The following is a 20,962-nucleotide window of genomic DNA, read 5'->3' as shown; positions in this document are numbered from 1 at the left end:
AGATAATGGGAAGGGAGATGATGAATATAAGCAACAAATTCTGAGATTTCAGAACTACTTTAAAATCTTCTACCAATTGGGATATCTAAACTTAAAACCCAGAACACAGTTTCATTGCTTTTTAAAAGGTTTTTTAAGAAAATAAGAAGTTACACATGAAGAATATAAAAGCATCTTCTCGTCTTCCTATACTCTGAATTCCTGATGAACAGCAAAAGTGTTCTAGTGCTCTGCCCTATTTCGCCTCACTTTCATTCCTGTGTCCTAGAAGCAATCAGCTTAAGAGTAGTTTTCTCCCCTACTTTTTTTCCCCTTAGCATCAAACTAGTATAAAAGACCTACTACTTAGTATGACTGGTATATTTCCTAATCAGCTTAGGGTGGCACATAAATTTTTATTTTGTTAAAAATTATACAGTTTACTTAATTCTAGCAAGTACAGTTAACCCTTGAACAACATGGGTTTTAGGTGTGTAGGTCCACTTATATGTGGATTTTTCTCAACAAATATACTCAAAACTTTTTGGAGATTTACAACACTGAAAAAACTCGCAGATAAATCATGTAGCCTAGAAATACTGAAGAAATTAAGAACAAATTACGAATGTCATGAATGCCTAAAATATATGTGGATACTACTTTGTGCTTACATAGGTATGAGTGATATTTAACATAAAATTAATAATGTGTTAGTTTTCTCAGTGTTTTATAACTTTGCCTTCAAAGAATTAATTACCGTACAGTATGTGCCAATCTCTCTCTCTCCGAATTAGAGAAATTGTGTATCATCACAGATGAGTGGTTTTTTAAAAAATGTAACAATGTTCCCCGTACTGTATTATGAATATGACTGTAATACTGTATGCTATAAAAACTGTGTAATGATTCATTCATTACTGAATAGCCTGGGCTACCACAAAGCAATCATATCACTATATTGGGCTACAATAAAGCAATCGCAGTGCTGCCTCTTTGCTATCAGTGCATGGTTAGACCTGTAAATAAATACAAATTTCTTTTTTCACTTTACCTTTTCATTTTTTATCTCTAGTGTTAGTAATACATATAACATATGTAGTGTTTTGTATCATACAAGACAATACTGATGTGGCTACTCAGATAATTCATCTTGTAGACAGATGATATAAACACATGGTAGCAGTACAGTACTGTAAATGTACTTTTTTTAATAAGATTTTCGTAATAATTCTTTTTTTAGCTTACTTTACTGTAAGAATACAGTATATAACACATATACAAAATGTATGTTAATCAACTGTTTATATTATCCGCAAGGCTTCCAGTCAACAGCAGGCTATTTAAGTTTTGGGGGACTCAAAAGTTCATGGATTTTCAACTCCACAACGGTCAGCACCCCTAACTTCTATGCTGTACAATTATTATCCCCACTTTAGATATGTGAAAATCAAGGCTTAAAAAAGTTAAATAACTTGACCAATGTCATGCACGTACAAGGGGAAGAACTGGGCTTAAACTCAGGTCTCTCTGACTTGCTTACTCAGTACAATATGTATGATGAAATCAGCCTTTCTGTTATCAACGAATAGGCTAAAGACTATGATAAAAAAAAAATTATGATCAATTAAAAAGCAACAACAGAAAAAAACTATTTTCTTTTTAAAAAATCTATTGCCCAGGCAAACAGAGAGCTTGATATGGAAAAAATACCCTCATAGGATCTCATAACTTGGCCATAAAATACTCAATTCTCCTGAGTGCAGAGGACATAAATGAGTCAGACACCACAGATACTAAGTAATAATACCATATATGATGGGTTCCACTATGATTACATATTGATTTAAGGATATACTTCCCTATAGCTCTCACTAGATTAAAAATCAATAACCAAAAACCTGACTAGGTTAATCAAGAGTCTTATGATCACTGGCCATAAAACAAGTCTTCATAAATTTCAAAGAACAGAAATGAGACGGCATTATTGACCACAAGAGAGTTAAATATATGGATTACTAAATATTTGTAAATTATGCAAGACACTTTTAAGAAACCCACTGATAACGGAATAACCACAAGGGAAATTAAAAAGTATTTTGAATTGAATGATAATAAAAACGAAACATATCAAAATTAGCAGGATATAACTAAAGCAGGAATTACAGGGAAATTTACAGTTTTAAATGCTCATATTAAAAAAAATAAGTGATCTAACTTTCTACCTGGTAATGATAATAATTAATAAAGTTATATAATGGACTAACAAAAAATCTGATAATCAATGACAATCTATTTTACCAATACAGAAAGTACTTTCTGTCACTTACAACATGTGAAAAATGTTAGTTTTCCTCACTTCCAATGTTTGGCTTTACTTGTATACAGAAGTGAGGTCAATTATTTCAGAGAAAAGAAAAAGATATGAGTATGTGAAAGTAATTCTGACATATAGCAGACATTTTATAAAGAGTCACCAGCAGAATCTGCAGAAAATTAAAGTTCATTTTAAAAAAGTATATTTGTTTCATTTTTGCATAATGCAACAGCAATGTTGCACTACATTAGATAATGTATGTCAAGACCATGGTATCACGCCTAGCAGTTAAATCTCAAAAAATAATTGCTACTATTATCTGAACATAAGCTCCAAGAAAATAGGAACTTGTCTGGCTTTCATTGTTGCAAATCCAGTGCCTGCCTCAAAGAACTCAACAATTATCTGTTGACTGACTGAAATATAAGGAACAAAAACTTCACCTTAGTCACAGAATAAGTAGATTTCTAATGACTTTACATTTTCAGAATTACCTATCAAAATTTTGATGTACCTTGGGTTTTTACTTTAAGCTGGACCGACCTCCAGTTTAAAGTAAAGGCTCCAAACCAGAAAGTGGGTGAGGAACTGCTTGCTTCTATTTCTCAGTTCATATAACACAGTGTAGTTCCAAAACCAGAATTTACATTTGCATCTTACGAAAGGCCGCCTGCAGTTGTTCTCTATTTCATAAATCAGTTGATATTCAGAGATGAATTATTCGAGGATGGAAGAAACTCTGGTCTGTGAAATCTAGGAAATGCAGATCTGAGGGAAAGTGGCTACTGGCCAGCAGCATCTAAGTTGCAGAACCTGTTACACATGACCCAAATAAATTCTGTAAAATCCAAATTCTTAAAAACACTGGTAGGATTTGCAGAACAGGAAACAGCTCGGGGTTCCTAGCTACAATAATCTGTAGAGCATGAATGTGCCTGTTACAGCAGGGACTACACCAGAGATGAAGGTAAAGGGGGTGACTCCATCCGCTAGTTGGTGCTGCTAGTCCTAATCTGGGTAGGCAGAGAATTGAGGGGATGGTTCTCTCAGCTGCCACTGGTAGATTTAACTACCACCCAAAAATCACTAGCAAAATCTAATCAAGCCTGAAACTAAGCATCTTGTATTTTCTAAGTTTTGATTCTTTTTTAAAAACCCTGAATATTTTCAAATTATTTTCATCCTAGACTTCACAACCAGACACTTTGTTCACAAATTGGCAGTTAATTTATATTTTTTTAAAAACTACACTATTCTAGATTAGTATCTGTTTAATCTCTAAAATGTACTGTTAAAGCCAATGTTAAAGCTACTTAGTAACATTAAATCTCTCCTTTGGCATAAAGCACAGGCAAAGTATACATTTTATACACTTCCACAGAGCTGGAAACACATACCTTACAAAACAAGAATAAAATATTATTCAACATTAATAAAATTAAAATGTGATAATTCAGTTGAGAATCAATATAAACTGTCAAACACTACCCCAGAATAGTTCTTTATATTAATAACTACGTACTCAAGTTTAAAAGAGAGATTTTCAAACTGAAATTATTAGACAGAGCAACCACAACCTTTTGTAAGTACATTGGGTAAGATATTTCCTTATTAATTCCCTTAATAATCAACTTTCAGTACAAAGGAAATTAAGATGGGTCTCCAGACATCACTATTCCCATAGTACCCCTCCATTTCTCCTATCGAAGCCTTTGCGCCCTGCCCCCCTGGATGCTTCTAGCTCTATTATTCTCATCTTATGTAGCCTCTTCAAGAGAGGAAGCTGTGCTAGAGGGCATGCAACCCAGGCACTTTAGGTCCTAGAGCTACTAAAAGATAAAATAATTTATTGTTAATAAATTCACTTCTATACATTGAGTCTTTTAAAATTTGTTTTATCTTTTTTGCTCCTTGGGAAATTTTATTGAACAAGGATTCCTTGTTCCAGAAAGATCCCCATTCCAGCATTTACTGTCGTCAGCCTCTAGTGTCATTTAGTAATTTCATCTCTCCTGTACATACTCCATAAAATGCTTCCTTGAGCTATAGGTATGATGCAATTCAGATTCAACTTGTTGGGAAACAATACCTCGCAGGTACTCTTATTGAGCAAAAAGTTTACAAAGTTGAAATATTCTAATTCTCTTTCTTTTTTCACTTATTTTGTAGAATAATGACTTAAAGAACAAATCTCTTATCAATTTCTTGGTTACACTGAGTTCAGATAAGGAAATTTTCATTCAGGAAACTTGATTCACACTAGATTCTTTACCTTTATTTATCAATTTTCATAGTAAGTTGCCTAGCACTCTTCAAAGGTAAAAAAAGAGATTTTTTTGTGTGATGTCTGTGAACTTATGGAGTTTGTCATAAATAATGCTTTCATTTAAATCAGTAGTAGCAGTAGTATTGCTGTTCAAACTATCCAAACTTGAGTCAGTGTTAGCTTCCTCAATGTGGCTACTGGGTGCTTCTAACATGTAACTAGCAGCCTGTTACCTTCTTTCCTTTCTGCTGTGAAAAGATATCTAGGCTCCTCTAGTACATTTCCTGCCCAGATAAGGAATAAGTTATTCCTCCAAGATTCCCTGGTTCCTTTGTATGGAAATACACAACGTAGGCACTAGGGGTGCTCAGGGATACTGTGTTGGTCATGTGGTACAGTGACTTTCCTAGAAAGAGCTAAGAAATATATCCTTTTGGGATAAAATGTGTGAGTCATACTTCAATTTAGAATCATGAATACAGAATACAATATAATCTCATTAGTTTTATACCTGTATCTACTTTCTTCCACACAGAAATAGTTTTTTCAAGAAACCAAATAAATCCTGTCACGGATCTCCAAGTCTGCAAATCAGATAGAGAGGAGACAGAACGGGTTGACATTCACTGAAATAATCTCCGGGGACTTTCACTGCAGATGATACAACTTGTTTATATTCTATAAAGGATCATCTTGGTTTCTAAAGTCACTGACTGTTAAGTGAAAAATGAATGACTTCTAGCAAAGCTTCAAAGTATTTGGACATTTCTCTACATTAATGACTTTCTCTAGGTTTCATTATTTCAGCAAGCTTATTTATTTTCTCATTTATGAATATCTGGTAACAGAAGAACTACAAATTGTATAATCCAATGACTTTTTCCCTAAAGTTTCTTACTTCATGAACTGACTATCATTTTGAGGCAACTCAGGCAAAACTGCAACATGCGGTACTTTGCTGGAACACACCTTCATGCACTCCACGTTCTCACACCTCCTCGGTATCTCAGGAGAGAAGACTAGATGCAAGTCTCCAAGGCATTCATAAATATACATGAAAACTACTGGTAGTACTGAAAGATGAGATGTCTTTTTAGTCACAATACAGGAAAATCTATGCTTCCCATAATTTTGAATTCGCAGGGAAACAGTCTGGGGTTCATGCTGACAGTGGGTTCATGACTCATTCCCCTCGAGGCTCACAACCTAGATTCAAAGGGCTGAAGATAAGGAGAAATTCTTTGATGCTTTGCTGATCCTCACAAACACCTAACACTCCACCCCATTTCTCCTTCAGCTTTCGTTCTCCAATAGCAGCAGAATGAAATGAAGCATGAGGCATTCAGCACATAAGAAACCAAAAAGAATCTCACAGCAGTGTCTAATTAACTGTTGGACATATCCACATCTTAAACCCCAACTTGCTCAATCCAGATTCATGTACGCAACAAAACTTCAGCCAACAGTGATGCATGCTCAACATAGTCAAAATTGTATTGATGTGAGCTGCCAGCTTTCCCGAGGGCCATAGTGATCTGACTCCTCTGGTATTTAAAAAATATGAAGACAGGGGAAAAATGGAAAGCTCAATCTGGTTCTCTCTTTCTCCAAATACCAATGCAGTTAAAGCAGAAATTGTATGTATACAATGTCAAATACAGATATGCAGAGACAGTTGAGACAGAAGGAACAAGTTGATTATTTTCTCATGTGATCTACTATGACTTTACAGGGGCTAGTATAAATTTTCTCTCCTTTTTCTAAGGCTCTTCCTCTCACCCCAGCTAAATGATGAGTTTTGGTTTGGAAAACGGATTTTTCTTCTTCTTGTTCTCAAGGGTCTCAATGCCATTCTCCTGGTGTCCTGGGTTTTCTCCTGAGGCAATGTGAAATCTCACAAGGTAGATTTTGTGGACTACAATAAAAGAAGGGACCTCAGGGTGCCCACTGAAGACAGCTAGTCATGGGTATGAATTCAGAACCCCAGGCGTTACACAAGCTGTTAGGTCATGAGGAAAACACTCTGCCTAAGTTTCCCTCAGTGGGGAGGAATGACATTATACCTGTTCCACACTGACCAAACACAGGACACATGCCACTGATCCAAGGGCTAAAGCCTGGGAAGAAGCAACAAGGGACAGCCGGTGGAGAAGAAACCTGGTTAGAAGCTCCATTCTTGCTGCCAAACATACTGAATGCTCTAAACAACTTGAAGCATACAGGTTTGTGTATGGATCAACACAAAATTTTATATTGCAAAATTCTAGTTCAAAAGCACTCAATAGCAACTTTCTTGCCTATACAGACCTGGTATGTTTTTTTTTAAGGTAAAAAATAATTAAAGACTTAAATATTAATTTAGTATCGGTAATCCAATGATGATGATGTGAGAAGACTGAATTTACCTCCTCGTACAAATCCATTCGTAGCTATTGCTGAAGTAGACAATCCTGTGATAGTTGTCACAACAGTGGCCATCATTATTACAAGGACTGACAGACCTTTAGGGAAAAAGAAAAGAGACTTGAGGCTCAGAGCCTACAAATGCACACAGCCACTTTGCCTATTCATTATCAAATGAATCAAGCAGTATGTAACTTTACTTACCTATTCCAGCTTGACCCACAATCCATGACAATCTAATAAAGAGCATCACTCCCCAAATGTTCAACATACAACGTACCTAGGAAAGAAAACGAGGTCAAGTCACAGATGAAAAGTAATCAAACACAATGCACAGTAAATGCTAAATTAGCCAATAGCAGAATAACATTTAAAACCATAGAAAGTTGTTTCCAATCTAACTCTTAACCCACCCTTTTCTTTAACAGTTTTTTTGAAGAGCTTAATGAGATCTTACATGAGTTAATTTAAGTGTAATGTAACATATGAGTATTTGTGTGTATATATTTTATCTACACATACATACATACACCCATTACAATTATCTGAAGCAGCAGGAGCAAATAAACAACAAAGGTACAAGGAGTATTTTAAGACTTCAACTCTAAAAAGTAGTAGTTTATGTTCCCTTTTATCAATATAGGTTTAATTTTTGCTTATTCTTTTATAACAGCCTCATTTCGTGATTTCTACAGCAGATTAAGTATTAGATAATATTTGTCAACACAAAATTGTTCACACATCTCTCAAAATCTAAACTCTTTGTAAGACAGTATGCCCAAAATATTTTTACTTTTATTCCTTATGCTCATACATAGAACACAGTCTTCTAAAAGACCAAAATCTAAGAATAGGCAAACAATACGACTCAGAGCTTAACATGTACTCTGATTAGACAATAAAATTACTACTAGAATTGGGGTTTTCCCTCTAATTTAGTGCTTCCAAAGTCTTGATGAGACTATCTACTCTAGTCAGATTCTTAGTACCTACTCAAACACAGAAAAACAGAAGTAAATCTGAAACTTAATCACCTAGTCCTGACTACTGAAGTGATCTCAACACTTAAGTATTTCTCCTTTATTCTGTGCTTGTTAAATTCTATACATTTCTCTTCTAAAGATAAGGAAGCAGGCTTATTTCAGCTAAACTGCCTGCCCAGCTTTCTTGATTCTGACGCTCTCACAGATTTAATAGCTTCATACCTAATTTCTGAAAAGTGATAATATGTGAGATTCACAAGAGGTTATAAAATATCATTTAGAGGTAACCAAGTATATTTTGATTAAATTATTTCCTTTGCTGGATTTAATACCCATAAGGATGACAGGTGTAAGTTATTAATTTGGTCCTCCGTAACACTCAGATAAAACAGTTTAAAAAAGAAAAAGCCTTCTCTAGAGAATTAACGAGATTATGAAGATTTTTTTAATAAACAGAAATGCTGTAATTCTAAAATGAAGTCTTTAAGTACATACGAGTACACCCTTGATCCAGCCAAACTTCACAACTCCTTTACTCTCTGCAGCATATGTAACCACAGCTTCTCGGGTGGGTGTACTTTCTTCCCCATTTGCAAAGCCATCCTCAAAAGGTTCCTGGTGATAAAAGGAAATGTAAACTATACTTAAGAATTATTCATAATTTAAAATCACCTGATAAAAACAAACATCACTACATATACTTAACCATGTTTAGGAGGACACAGTACAGATTTCCAAGAATCAAGGGTTTCTGAGTATTTTACCAGAGGAAAATGTAAAGCCATGAAGTGGAATAAAACCTAAATTACTGAGAACTTTAAAAATTTAAATTTTATCATGACAGCAAACCCATTTTAATAATTTCAAATTTTAATTATACCTTGGTGGTATCTGGAGCACACAATGAATACTGTTTGTTAAGTACAGGCTAGCCAGGACTGCGATTTAGACTGTCTCCCCAGGTACAACTTTATATTGCCTCGTTGGCATCCATCCCATATCTGAAATTCAGTGATAACTGTATAGGAATCCTCCTAGTCACCCATGAAAAGGCTTCCCTTTATAGTCCCTGACAGCAGGACTCACTCCTAACTCCTGCCTTTACTCATCCCTTCTCTGTGTTCAGTCACTCAGCGCTCTCCATTCTTTCCTTTCTAATTTTTCTCAGATTCAGACATGAACTGGTTGACATGCATTTTCACAACTAGTGTTTCCTTCTAAGGCTTTATGTTTCATGTCTGATTCAGTAATTCTTAGTTTTTCGTTCTTCACATTCTCTCCCTCTCTCCATGGTTCTCAACTTTTGTTCAGTCCTAACACGCCCAAGGCACATGACAAATTTCTAAACCAGTAGCAGTGCCTTAAACAGGTCATTAAGGGTGGAGGGAAGTGTTGGGAGACTGAAAATGTCCCAGATCTAGAATCCTGTCCCTAACACTATCTCCACAGTTCCTCCTCTACCCATATCTCAACAGCAGGGAACAAACCACAGCTGTATTTCAAACATTCTTTAAATGCAGAAGAGCCAACTAAATTATCATTTAATTCTGACCATTGTGATCTAGATTTCCTACAGTCCTTTTTTTTAAAAATCATTTTCAGTGGTTCATACCCTCTACTGAATTCTGAATATAAATTTTTTTTCATAGAAATGAGCTGTAGCAAGTTCTGTTACAACAGAGCAAATTCATGTAATGATCCAAACTTCCATTTTTTTCTTTGACTTCTGTTACCCAAGTCGATTCATTTAATTCCATTTAATGCATTATTGCTATATGGTTTTCCAAAGTGCTATCAGCCTAGATCAGCTCTCATATTCCATACTTACATACTTACCTACTACAAATTCTTAGATTTTTAAGCAATAGAAAAAAATTATAATAAATTATATGCCTACAATGTAATACTACTCAGCCATAAGGAAAGAATAAAATAATGCCATTTGCAGCAAGATGGATGGACCTAAAGATTGTTATATTAAGTGCAGCAAGCCAGAAAGAGAAAGTAAAATACCCTATGATATCATTTATATGTGGAATCTAAAAAAAGGACACAAATGAACTTATATTTACAAAGCAGAAACAGACACACACAAAACAAACTTATGGTTACCAGAGGAGGAAAGAAGGAGGTGAAGGGATAAATTGGGAGTTCAGAACTTGCAGATACTAACTACTATATACAAAATAGATAAACCACAAGGTCCTACTGTACAGCACAGGGAACTATATTCAATACCTTCTAATAGCCTATAACAAAAAAACATGAAAAGGAATATATATACGTATAACTGAATCACTATGCTGTACACCAGAAATTAATAAATTAACACAACACTGTAAACTTTAATTTAAAAAAGTCATATGCAATAATTTCTTTATAGTAAGTTATATGCAATAATTATAAGTTATATGCAATAATTTCTTTAAGCATTCTTTTTATAAATTATTTTACCCAGGTTTTTTAAAATAATCAAAATTTAAACTAATCCCCATGTTAACACTAAAAGACATAGCTATAATTTCAACTATGTGAAATCCATGGAAAATAAATCATTTTAAGACCACTAAGAACTTTAAAATGAACTTTAATCTTAACTACTTCTGATAGTTCACAAATTTTTAAAAACAGATCCCAAGAGAAATAAATTATAATCATTTCCCTTACAACACATAGTTGCATAACTACTACCTACTGTATCAAGGATTATTGTACTATAAGAAGGCTGCAGGGGGAGGGTATGGCTCAATGGTAGAGCACATACTTAGCACGCATGAGGTCCTGGGTTCAATCCCCAGTACCTCCATTAAGAAAAAAAAAAGGTAGAAAGAAGGCTGCCCCAGGCTTATGGCATATAAAACTTCCATTAAAAAAATTTTTAACTATCCCAATCTGCTATACTTTTAAAAAAACAGCTTTATTAAACTATAATTCATATACTCACTCATTTAAAGTGTAAGCATCAATGATTTTTAAGGTACTCACAAAGTTGTACTATTATCACCACAGTCAATTTTAGAACATTTTCATCATCCCAAAAGAAACTCCATTCTCCATTTTCCCTTTCCTGAAGCTCCTGGCAATCACCTACTTTCTGTCTCTATAGATTTGCTATACTGACATATCACATGCATAGAATAATGGAAATATACGATATGTGGCCTTTGTATGTGGCCTCTTTTACTTAGCATAACGTTTTCAAGGTTCATCCATGCTATATTACATTATCAGTATTTCACTCTTTTTCATTGCCAAGTAATACTCTGTTGTATGAATACACCACATTCAAAAAATCTCTTCATCAGGTGATGGTCATTTGAGCTGTTCTCCATTTCAGGCATATAAACAATTATAAACAATGCTGCTGTAAACACTGGTGCACAAGTTTTTGTGTGGACATAATATTTTTCACCTATCTTGGGTATACACCTAGGAGAACTGCTGGTCATGAAATGCTTTTTGAAATAACTACTTCTGGTCATCTTTCTCACCTCTTCTGTATCGGACTGCAGAATGTCACTCCTCATTTCAGTCAATATGTCTGCCTATTTTTATCCCTCTTTCTCACTTAGAATTCAGTATAAACATGGAAACTAGTAACTATTAAGCTTGTTAGAAATATGTAGAAATAGAAAAAATGTAATCATAGGCCTGTGTGGGTCAATCATAAGAGAAATCCACTTTGGCTTGACCTCCACTGCTATATGTGTTCTAGACAGTCAGACATCACTGAATTCCTCCCACCCTACTCCCAAAAAAGACTCCTGATGGGAATTGATGACTCAAATGTTCAATTATTCAAATAAATCCAAAACAAAAATATATGCCTATTAACTCAGTTGACTTTAAAAAAGACAAATGTTCCTTAGTTTTCATTCTAGGATATCTGGTGCTTTTCAGGTAACTTATAAAATAATACTTTAAAATATTATATAACCTCCAAGTACTACAAGAAAATATAATGCCTATAGTAATATGCAAAGAGACATTTCTTTCCCATCTCTATTAAAAGACAGCTAAAAATGTGTGTACTTAATAGGCTACTTTCTCCAAGGCCAAGTATTGACGTGGGTGTCTTTTTAATAATTCAGAAGCATGCAGGCATCTTAAAATTTTCCCTGGGGGTGGTTATCAGAATTCCACCTTCAAGTTGAAGATCTAGCAATAATTACACTAGTTTCCAACACTATGAACAACTATATCCAAAAAACAAAGATTTTCCTGAGTGTATGAAGTAGTATTTTAAAATAAAGACAGATCCAAATAATATCAAAGTTTAATTTCCTTATCATGTTCCAATAGCTGTATTTTAAAAAGTGTTTGTTATTAATCTCTAAAATACAATTCAAAAATTAAAATCAAATGAGTATTTTTATTTATATTTCAATCAATATATATTTAAATATAGTGAAATTAGGTCTATAATTATATTCATTTCCTAAACAGGAAACCAAAGCAGAATACATATTTTGTTCTTATAAACACATTAGTTTCAGAGAAATAAGGAAGTTGTTGAGTATGACATTTTATCTACAGAAACACAAAATTGTGTAAAAATCTTATTATCAGGAAAATTTCACATATACAATTATGAACTATAAATTATACTAATAGAAAGGTACATAAAATCTTCAGTCTCCCTACCATTTTCACAGAAATGATGAGTTTGTGTTTACATAACAAATGTCAAAAACAACAGCATAAATGATTTTATGGCTAACACCATATAAAATGAGGTGGACCAAATTAATTTAGATTTACTTGGGGAAATAGTCTTTCAAAAAGTAGCCCTGTGAATCTGAGTCTACAAGGCAGGGATTAGGCTGGGAGCGAGAACAGAGCGGGGAAGAGAGGAAAAAACAGAGGAGCCAGTGGAAGACCCAGAAAGGCAGATGCTTAGCAATTGGAAGGATTTCTTAATGAAAGAAACAGAGACGCTAACAAGTTACCTCTGTCTGAAAAGGAAATGATTAGCTCGGTTGGACATGTTGAATTTGAGGAGCCATGAGACAATCAAAGAGTTCTATCAGGCAATTAAAAAATTCATGACTGGAACTTAGGAGAGGGGACAGGGATAAAGAGCTAAAGGGTGAAGCTATGGAAAAAGAATGAAAAGAGAAACATGGGGAGAGACAATGTGAAGAGTTCAACGTTTTTCTGAGAATACAGAAAACACAAGAATGAAAGGCAACTGTGGTCACCATGGTCAAAGGGGATTTCTACACTGTGGATATTCTCCCTTGTATATTTGAATTTTCACCTCAACTTGACCACTCTTTCTCCTTTAACCACGGTTATCTTACTTGCACACTGCACACCCCCTCTTCAAATGCCCAGCCAAACTTGTAGGAATACTACAGCAGGTCCTCAGTGCATGCCATCCTGGCTTCACCATGCCACAACCCCAAAATAGCTATATTAAGACATCCAAAGACTTCTCTGTTGCCAAATATAGTGTACATTTTTCAGCCCGTCTCAATGGATTTTTACAACATCTTATGATACCGTTGACCACTCCCTCTTTGTTGAAACTTTATGTGAAATTATCACAATCTCTCAGCCATTTCTACCCAGCAATAAAGTGGTACCAGTCCCTTTAACACTTGGTCTTAGACCCATCTCTTTTTCTATTTTCTTTCTATGGTCATCTCCCCAGATCTATAGCTTTAAACACCATCTATGTATGATACGTAGTAAGGAATGGCTCTTATACATTTCCAGATCAGACCTGCCCTCTGAATTTCAGGCTGAATAAAGATGTTTATTATTGTACAAAGAATGATCAAGACTGTCTAGACAGTGCAAATTCTCAATATAGTTAAAATACTAATAAAACACATTTCTGGGAAAGTCTATTATGAATCTATTCATTTTTATGCTAATTTATTCTGTGTTTACAATTAATCTGATAAAGGCTTGGTAAAATATCTTTGCTCAGCAATATTAGGCCATACCAGGCAAAAGACAGTAACCTAATGTACTTTTTTTTAAAATCTGGGAGAAGGGAAAGTGTTTGGGTTCTTATTTTGTTTTATGGGTGTTTTAAAGAACAACTGAGCAATGCTATATCCAAGTATCTCTTTAGGTCTATGGCTGTCACAGTATTGTTTCCAAGTAGACTTAAGGATGCTCAAGTATGAATACCCTTTGAAGAGAGAAATGTTCCAATCCCTTAAAATAACTTCAGCTGTTTTTACTTTTATTTTATTTTATTCTTTTATTTGAAGAGTCTGCAGTTGCAAAAAGCAGTTTCTGGGGATAAACCACCATCACATCCTTCCACTCATTCATTAAACAAATACTTATTAATCAATTTTATCAAGCACCATACTAGATATTTTGCAGGCCTCCCAGTTGCTATTTTTATAGTACAGGCTAGAGATAAAAGGTAGGTCTTTTATCTTAAATCCAGGGCATTTTCCACTATAACAAACAGCCTCTACTAAATTAAATGCTTACTCCAGTCAAAAAAGGTTGAGTTTCTTTTCCATAAAACCTCCCTTTTCATGTCACAGCCTCTCTGTGACAGTTTCCCAACTGTAAAATGGAAATAATAATCCCTATCAGTACTATCCCCTTGGAATCTTAAGGCTCTGTAAATAAAGATCAGTTTGTAATAAGACAGCCACATAAAGCAGCCAAGGCTTCTAGAGCTTGACTACCAAGCCAGCTGATACGACTTGATTGTAATATAGCCATTTAGGTTTCAGTGCCATGTTAGAAATGTGAGAGTGTGACTCACTGTTATACATTTCAAAAGGATTGGTAGGAAACTTATTCCAAGGCCTGGATTTTCAATGGGTGGCCACTTTTTGACAAGAACAAGATTACATACTCAGCTGACCCTATCAGAGCAAAGACAGCACTTTCTCTGGGCCTGCACATGCTCTCAGTGCCGTCAATGCTACTCCTGTGGCACCTGCTGGGAAGCTCAAACCCATCACAGTATACAGAGGACCAAAGTCCACACCAGTGAGCACCTCTTAAGGCTTGGCAACTAAGGATCCTCTCCCCTTTGTTCTCACACTGTATCTCTGAAATATATATTGCATTATATCTTGATCATGTTTTATGGGCCCACTGTGAATCTATGCTTCTGTGGAAAGGTCCATTTATTTAGATGAACAAGATTTTCTATTAGCATCACCACTGCAACTAGAAAGTGGTTATTAAACTAATACACTACCTTACATAGTTCATGTGAGGACTGTGTAAGATAAGGTGTTTGCTTACATAAAAAAACAAAGCTAATTTATCAAAAATGAAGAAGGCTGTAAAGGAAGGTAGGATGTCATATGAGAGAGTTTTATTAGTTTTTCAGTAAGACGACATTACATATACTACCTAATCATCTTGCTGCCACAAAAATGGGTCAATCATTTAGCATGCCAAATGAAGACCAGGGAACTACATTGCTTTCTAGCATTTTGATCAATGAAATAAAATCTGGATCCCAATCACAACTGATGTTACCTTTTACACAGTAAATCAACCTTACCAAATAATCTTGAGTGGCAGAAAAAAAAATGAACAGGAAAAAAAGGGGGAGCTTATATATAGCTATAAAATCTTTAAGGCATTTAAACTGCTTATTCAGAATATGCTATGTACAAGGTAGTAGCTATGGTAGAGAATATCTTAAAATATACAAAATGTTTACCCTCACTCAAGTTATCCAATTTCAAATTTTTCTGGCATATCACATCATCTAAATGCTAAAATTGAAATAATCCTTTCCAGAAGTTTTAAATTCTATCCCAAACCAACACTTGTGCTAAATAAAAAACAAGATGGAAAAGCCTATTTAGCAGTGTAACGAGCTGCCTTAGTAGTTGAATACACATCATTTCTATCTGTTTCTAAGCAATTCTCTTACTATTTCCTGTAACAACACGCACACTTTGGAAACAAGGAAAGGGATTATTTTTTTTCCCATGACTTTAAGAGAACTCTTTAAAAGTTCAACTCTGGATTAAGAATTGATTTATAGGTTACGCAATAAATTGGTTTTGCAATTTGAAGTGAGGTGAACCCTGGCACAGAATCCAACCCAATTCAAGTTTATTGTGATTCATGTCAGATTTTTTTGTGCTAAGTAATACTACAAGATACATCAAAACAGTAGTTTTCCTACAGTCAAGAAAAAAGTTTTCTACAAAACACAGTTGTTCATAATAATCTGTCTGGCTACCCATTAACCATTGGGTAAAATAAGAATTCCTAGTATATGAGACCCTCATAATCTGGCTGGCTTCCTTTAAAAACAGCCAGGGTTTACTGAAAGCCTACTGTGTGTCGCATACTTCTCTGAATACTTACATGTACTATTTCCCTGAACTGGCACATCTTACAGGTAAACTTACCCAAAATCACGCAGGTATTAAGGTGGCAGTGCAAAGAATCTTCTAACTGGCAGAACTCCACATTTTATAGTGAGCCAAAGTGAATTATTTTAATTATCTATTGTTGGCAAGGTGACAAAAGACATATCACCCAACTCAGGAAACCATCCCACTCGAAATTCCCAATTGCTCAGCTATTTTTCACTCTTTACCTTGCTTCATCCTTCCCTCCTTCCTCTGCTTCCAAATCTACATAAGCTAAGGGTTTCTGACATAATCCTCATAAAAACAAAAATGACAGCCCAAGTTCTGCACTGTATGGCACCAGAGGGGATTTTCAGAAATCTCTTGGTGCTTTGTACGAACTCCTCAGTCTTCAGTGTCTAAGCAACTCTTCGCCCTTCAGGACTGTTACAGACAGCCGCACGAGGCCACCTCTGGAGGAGAAAGAATTGCTGGTGTCCAGACAATCCATCTGGGAAGGCATGTAAAATGTCTCACTATGAAATTGTGCCCTAGAGTCATGTGAGATCTTTAACTCTGGAAGCTTATTTGGAGGCTATGGTGGTAGAGAGGGTGGGTAAAATAGGCTCTTCAGCTGTGTATTACCTAGGATTTTCTTTTTCCAATTACAAACCCACATCAGCTGCTCAAGCTAGCAACTCACTTTAATCAAATGCTAAGTCCTACTAAGTTCTTTCTTCTCTTAAATGCTTTATTTATGCAACCTCTTGACCCCTGATTCTACCTACACATCCATGCTCTTTCAGGAAGGCTTGAAAAATAAAATTATCCACACAGAATTCGTGAGATTTGTCATCACTGTTTTGTAATCACACATAGTAATATTTGGCATGATTAAAGAAAAGGTAAATATTAGTCTGTTTTAGAAGGTCTCTGTATTTTTCCAATCACAGACCACTTTCCTATTTCTATTGTATTTCCTTGAAATCTTTATACACCCTCAAATTCCCATCCTTTAAATTAGAAAATTACTGAAAGAGTTCTAACTAAAATATTTCATTTGACATGTTGCTTTATTGCTGAAATACCAGTTTTAAAGTATTTTCTCCTGGGGAAGTTTTTGCTTGCTATTCCCTCTGCCTTTAACATACTTTGAAGATGGATCTGAGATCATCCTTTAGATCTTAACCTAAACGTAGCTTCCTTCCCAGAGCACCCAGCATACAGTTTCTTCTCATCAGTGCCCCTTTAAAAACCTTCTTCAAGGGATGTACCACACTCGGTAATTATTTTTTTTACTGATTCAGTTTTTATAATCTATGTACCTACCTCCACTCCTTCAACATGTATTAAAATGGAAGGTCCACAAGGGCACAGATCTTTCCTGTCATTTTAATCAAAGACATAGTGAATGAATATTGAGACTTTACGGGTAATATGCTTTCTAAATAACGTCCTGAAATAGTAAGAAGTAAAAATTTAAGTGTCTGCTCCTCAGTTAGATCCAGGTTCAAATTCCAGCTCTGCTACTCACTAGCTATGTGAATTCTGGCAAATTGTTTAACCCCTCTGGCCCTACAGTTTACATCTATAAAAAGGAGATAATATTACCTACCCCATACTGTTTGAGAAGATTAAGTAAAAAAATATGCTGATTGTATGGAACACAGAAATTCTCATACACTGCTGGTGGGAATATAAATTGGTACACAACTTTGGAAAAAAGGTTTGGGCATTATCTTCCTCAGTTGAAAAAATGCATACCTTTTAAGCCAGCAATTCTCCTTCTATATATATCCCTATAGATAAACAATACTTATATGAAGCAGGACACTTATATAAAAATGTTCTTATCAGCATTGTTAATAAGTGCTTAGAACTAAAAACACCCACAAACATCCGTAACCACAGAGTAAATTGTAGCACTTCATATAATGGAAGAAAATTAGCAACAAAAATGAATGAATTATAAATATACACAAACACAGGTGAGCAAAAGATGACAGATTTTAAAAATACTCTATAATTCCATATAAAGTTTTAAAGCAGGCAAAACTAGACTAACAGTATTTAGGAAAACATAAAGGTTAAAAAAAAAAAAGAAGCCATTAAAAAAAGATCAAGACCAAGACTCAAAAAAATGATCACTCCTCCCCTCAAAAAAAAAAAAAAAATCATCGGACGTCAGGAAAGAGGACAATGACTATTTTCGGTGCAGGGGATTATAAAGGGTATACAGAGGGCTTCTGGGGTGCCAGCAGTGTTCTATTTCTTGATCTGGTTGGTGATCACTTAATGAAGTTATACACTTATGCTTTATTTTTTTCTGATATATTCCCTAATTAAAAGATTAAGCAAGAAAATATATTAAATGCTTGATACATTATCTAACATTAACAGAGTAAGTTAAATTTTGGCTATTATTATAAAAAACAAATTAAGTAACCTATTATTGCAACTGTCCATTGAGGAAGTTTAAATGACTCATTTTTAAACTCACCCAAAAATGCATACCTTTTAACCCAGCAGTTCTACTCCTAAATATTCCCTATAGATAGACAATACTTACATGATGCAAGACACATATAAAAATGTTCTTTTCAGCATTGTTAAAAATTGCTAAGAACTAGAAACAATCCTACACACCATTGGATGAGTTTAAAAATAAATACTGCAAAACAGTATTAATCTAGATTCTAATATATCGCTTCTTATAATTTGATACTGGTAGAGTTTAAGATTACCTCTGGAAGAATAAACAAAAACACTGAACTTTACATACAAATATGGCATCTCCATTTGGAATAGTGGCAAAGGATTTATCATCCACACCATCATGAAGTCAGCAGGGTACAGAGTGGAAGAATCTGGCTTTGATAACCAACGATCACAGTACTACTAGAAATGTTTTGCAACTTCTTAGGCATTAAAAATGTGCTTAGTCAATGAAAGCTTCCTCCCTTTGCTATTTCCTTTAATGGCAAATGATAAACACTTTACAGCAGGGCTGGCAAGAGTTAATGTGAGATTGCACAGATTGCAGTCTGAGAATAGAAGCAAAACTACTGGGCCCAGCTTTATTTAAGCAAATTAAATCACTGTTGGTGATAGCCAGAGGAATGGGGAATCTATTTCAGGGCACAGTTAATATAAAATAACTCACTGCTTTGTTTACAAGCAGCTTATTGTTAATTGAAAAAACCAAAACCAAAAACAAAGTCACACTACAAAAAAGTTAAAGTTCACCCCAAAATGCTATTTAAACCTTAAGAACAAACTTTTGAACTAACGTATTAGTAAAGATACTTTAAAAGATTAAAATTTTCTCATATAGTTTAACAGCATCTGCCTAATACCAAGGTAAGGTGTTAAAAATCATGAAACATAGTCAAATCACTAACTAAAAATAGATGATACATATGCAAATTTAGATGCCAAAGTGGCTGGGTTTATTTTAACCATTTTTTCATCAAGTATTAGCCAATTATATCATCCCAAAGCTACCAACATTTCCTATCCGTGCTGTCGGTGATTGGTGTATTCAGTGTAATGCTGCCCATACAGACTACACTCTCAAAACAAAGTATTGTTTTACAGGAATCCAATCTGCTCTGGGTAACAATGGTCTATTAATATCCAGTGGCATTAATGCAAAGCTCAAAACTCAAGTGCCACAGATAAAAGTGGATGGTGTGACCATGTGACTTTACAATGAATCAAGTCAGAACTGCTGATTGCAGTCAAAGAATTCAGTCCTCCACCTAGCCCATGTGTTCTTTACTAACCATTCAAGACTGAGTTACAACGAAATGCATTAAGAATAGCCTAACTTATGCACCATTTCAAATCCCTCACAACAGACTAACGGCTGAAAAATATTTTCATTCAAATGACCAGAAAACTTGTACCTTTCAGTGTCAATTAATATCTGTGTCATCTACATTGCAAATTGTTTTATTTTTTAAAATAACAAGAATCAAGTTATCAAGAAGACAACTATGACTAGCAGCATCATAAATGGGTCAAGTATTAGAACAGCAATATAAGTGGAGAACCATGTAATTTAGTGCATGATCTGCACTTGGTATTTCATGTATTTCTCACATGAATATATGCTATTTCTCACTATGAATTATCATCTTTCCCATTTTCTATAAAAGGAAACTGAGGATTACAGGTGGCAAGTCTTTTTTTGGAAGGTCACACAAGTATTAAGTAGAAAGGCCAAGGTTTAAATCCCTGACTGACAGCTTAACTATTTATGCATGGAAAAGAACCTGGGACAAATTGTAAAAAAGCAAAGACCAGAAAGGAAATACTCTTGATAGATACAGCTGCAATGAGTTGCTGCCTTTTTAAACAGAACATTTCCACAACTGTGTGTAACATGGATAGCTTAAAGTGAAGTATTACTGGCTTAAAATATCAGAGAAGTGAGCCGAAGAGACAGCAGAACTGGTAATTAAATGCAGATCTCTAGGGGAAAAAAAATGGAATGATAGCAAGGGTAAGCTCCAAATCGCAGGTGACTACTAAATAACAGAGGTACTGGGGAGGCCCCTCTCACATACACATCCTCTCCCACAATGAGACAGGCTAAAAAAGTAGCAGATGAAAAACACAGAATACAACAAAGATATCAGCAACTGTATAGTGGGAAGAGAGAACCCAGTGTGCAGTCTGAATCTAGACAAATCAAGTACCTATTAGA

The 20,962-nt window shown here is 34.9% G+C and overlaps 1 protein-coding gene across 2 annotated transcripts in view; it reads right to left on the bottom strand.

Annotated features, from left to right (window-relative positions):
* The window catches only part of SLC12A2 (solute carrier family 12 member 2), an 84,539-nt gene that overhangs the window by 51,894 nt on the left and 11,683 nt on the right, over positions 1-20,962 (bottom strand). For both annotated transcript variants that reach the window (XM_010971565.3, XM_074360597.1), the window contains exons 2-4: positions 8,441-8,560; positions 7,167-7,242; positions 6,965-7,060 (exon numbers count right to left, since the gene is read on the bottom strand). In XM_010971565.3, the coding sequence (XP_010969867.2) occupies positions 6,965-7,060; positions 7,167-7,242; positions 8,441-8,560 (292 nt within the window). The remainder of the gene's footprint in view (positions 1-6,964; positions 7,061-7,166; positions 7,243-8,440; positions 8,561-20,962) is intronic.

The sequence above is a fragment of the Camelus bactrianus genome, chromosome 3 (assembly GCF_048773025.1).
Source record: "Camelus bactrianus isolate YW-2024 breed Bactrian camel chromosome 3, ASM4877302v1, whole genome shotgun sequence".
Lineage (NCBI taxonomy): Eukaryota > Metazoa > Chordata > Mammalia > Artiodactyla > Camelidae > Camelus > Camelus bactrianus.
Note: the sequence above shows the minus strand (reverse complement) of the source record. Positions and strands in the feature narration are given on the sequence as shown.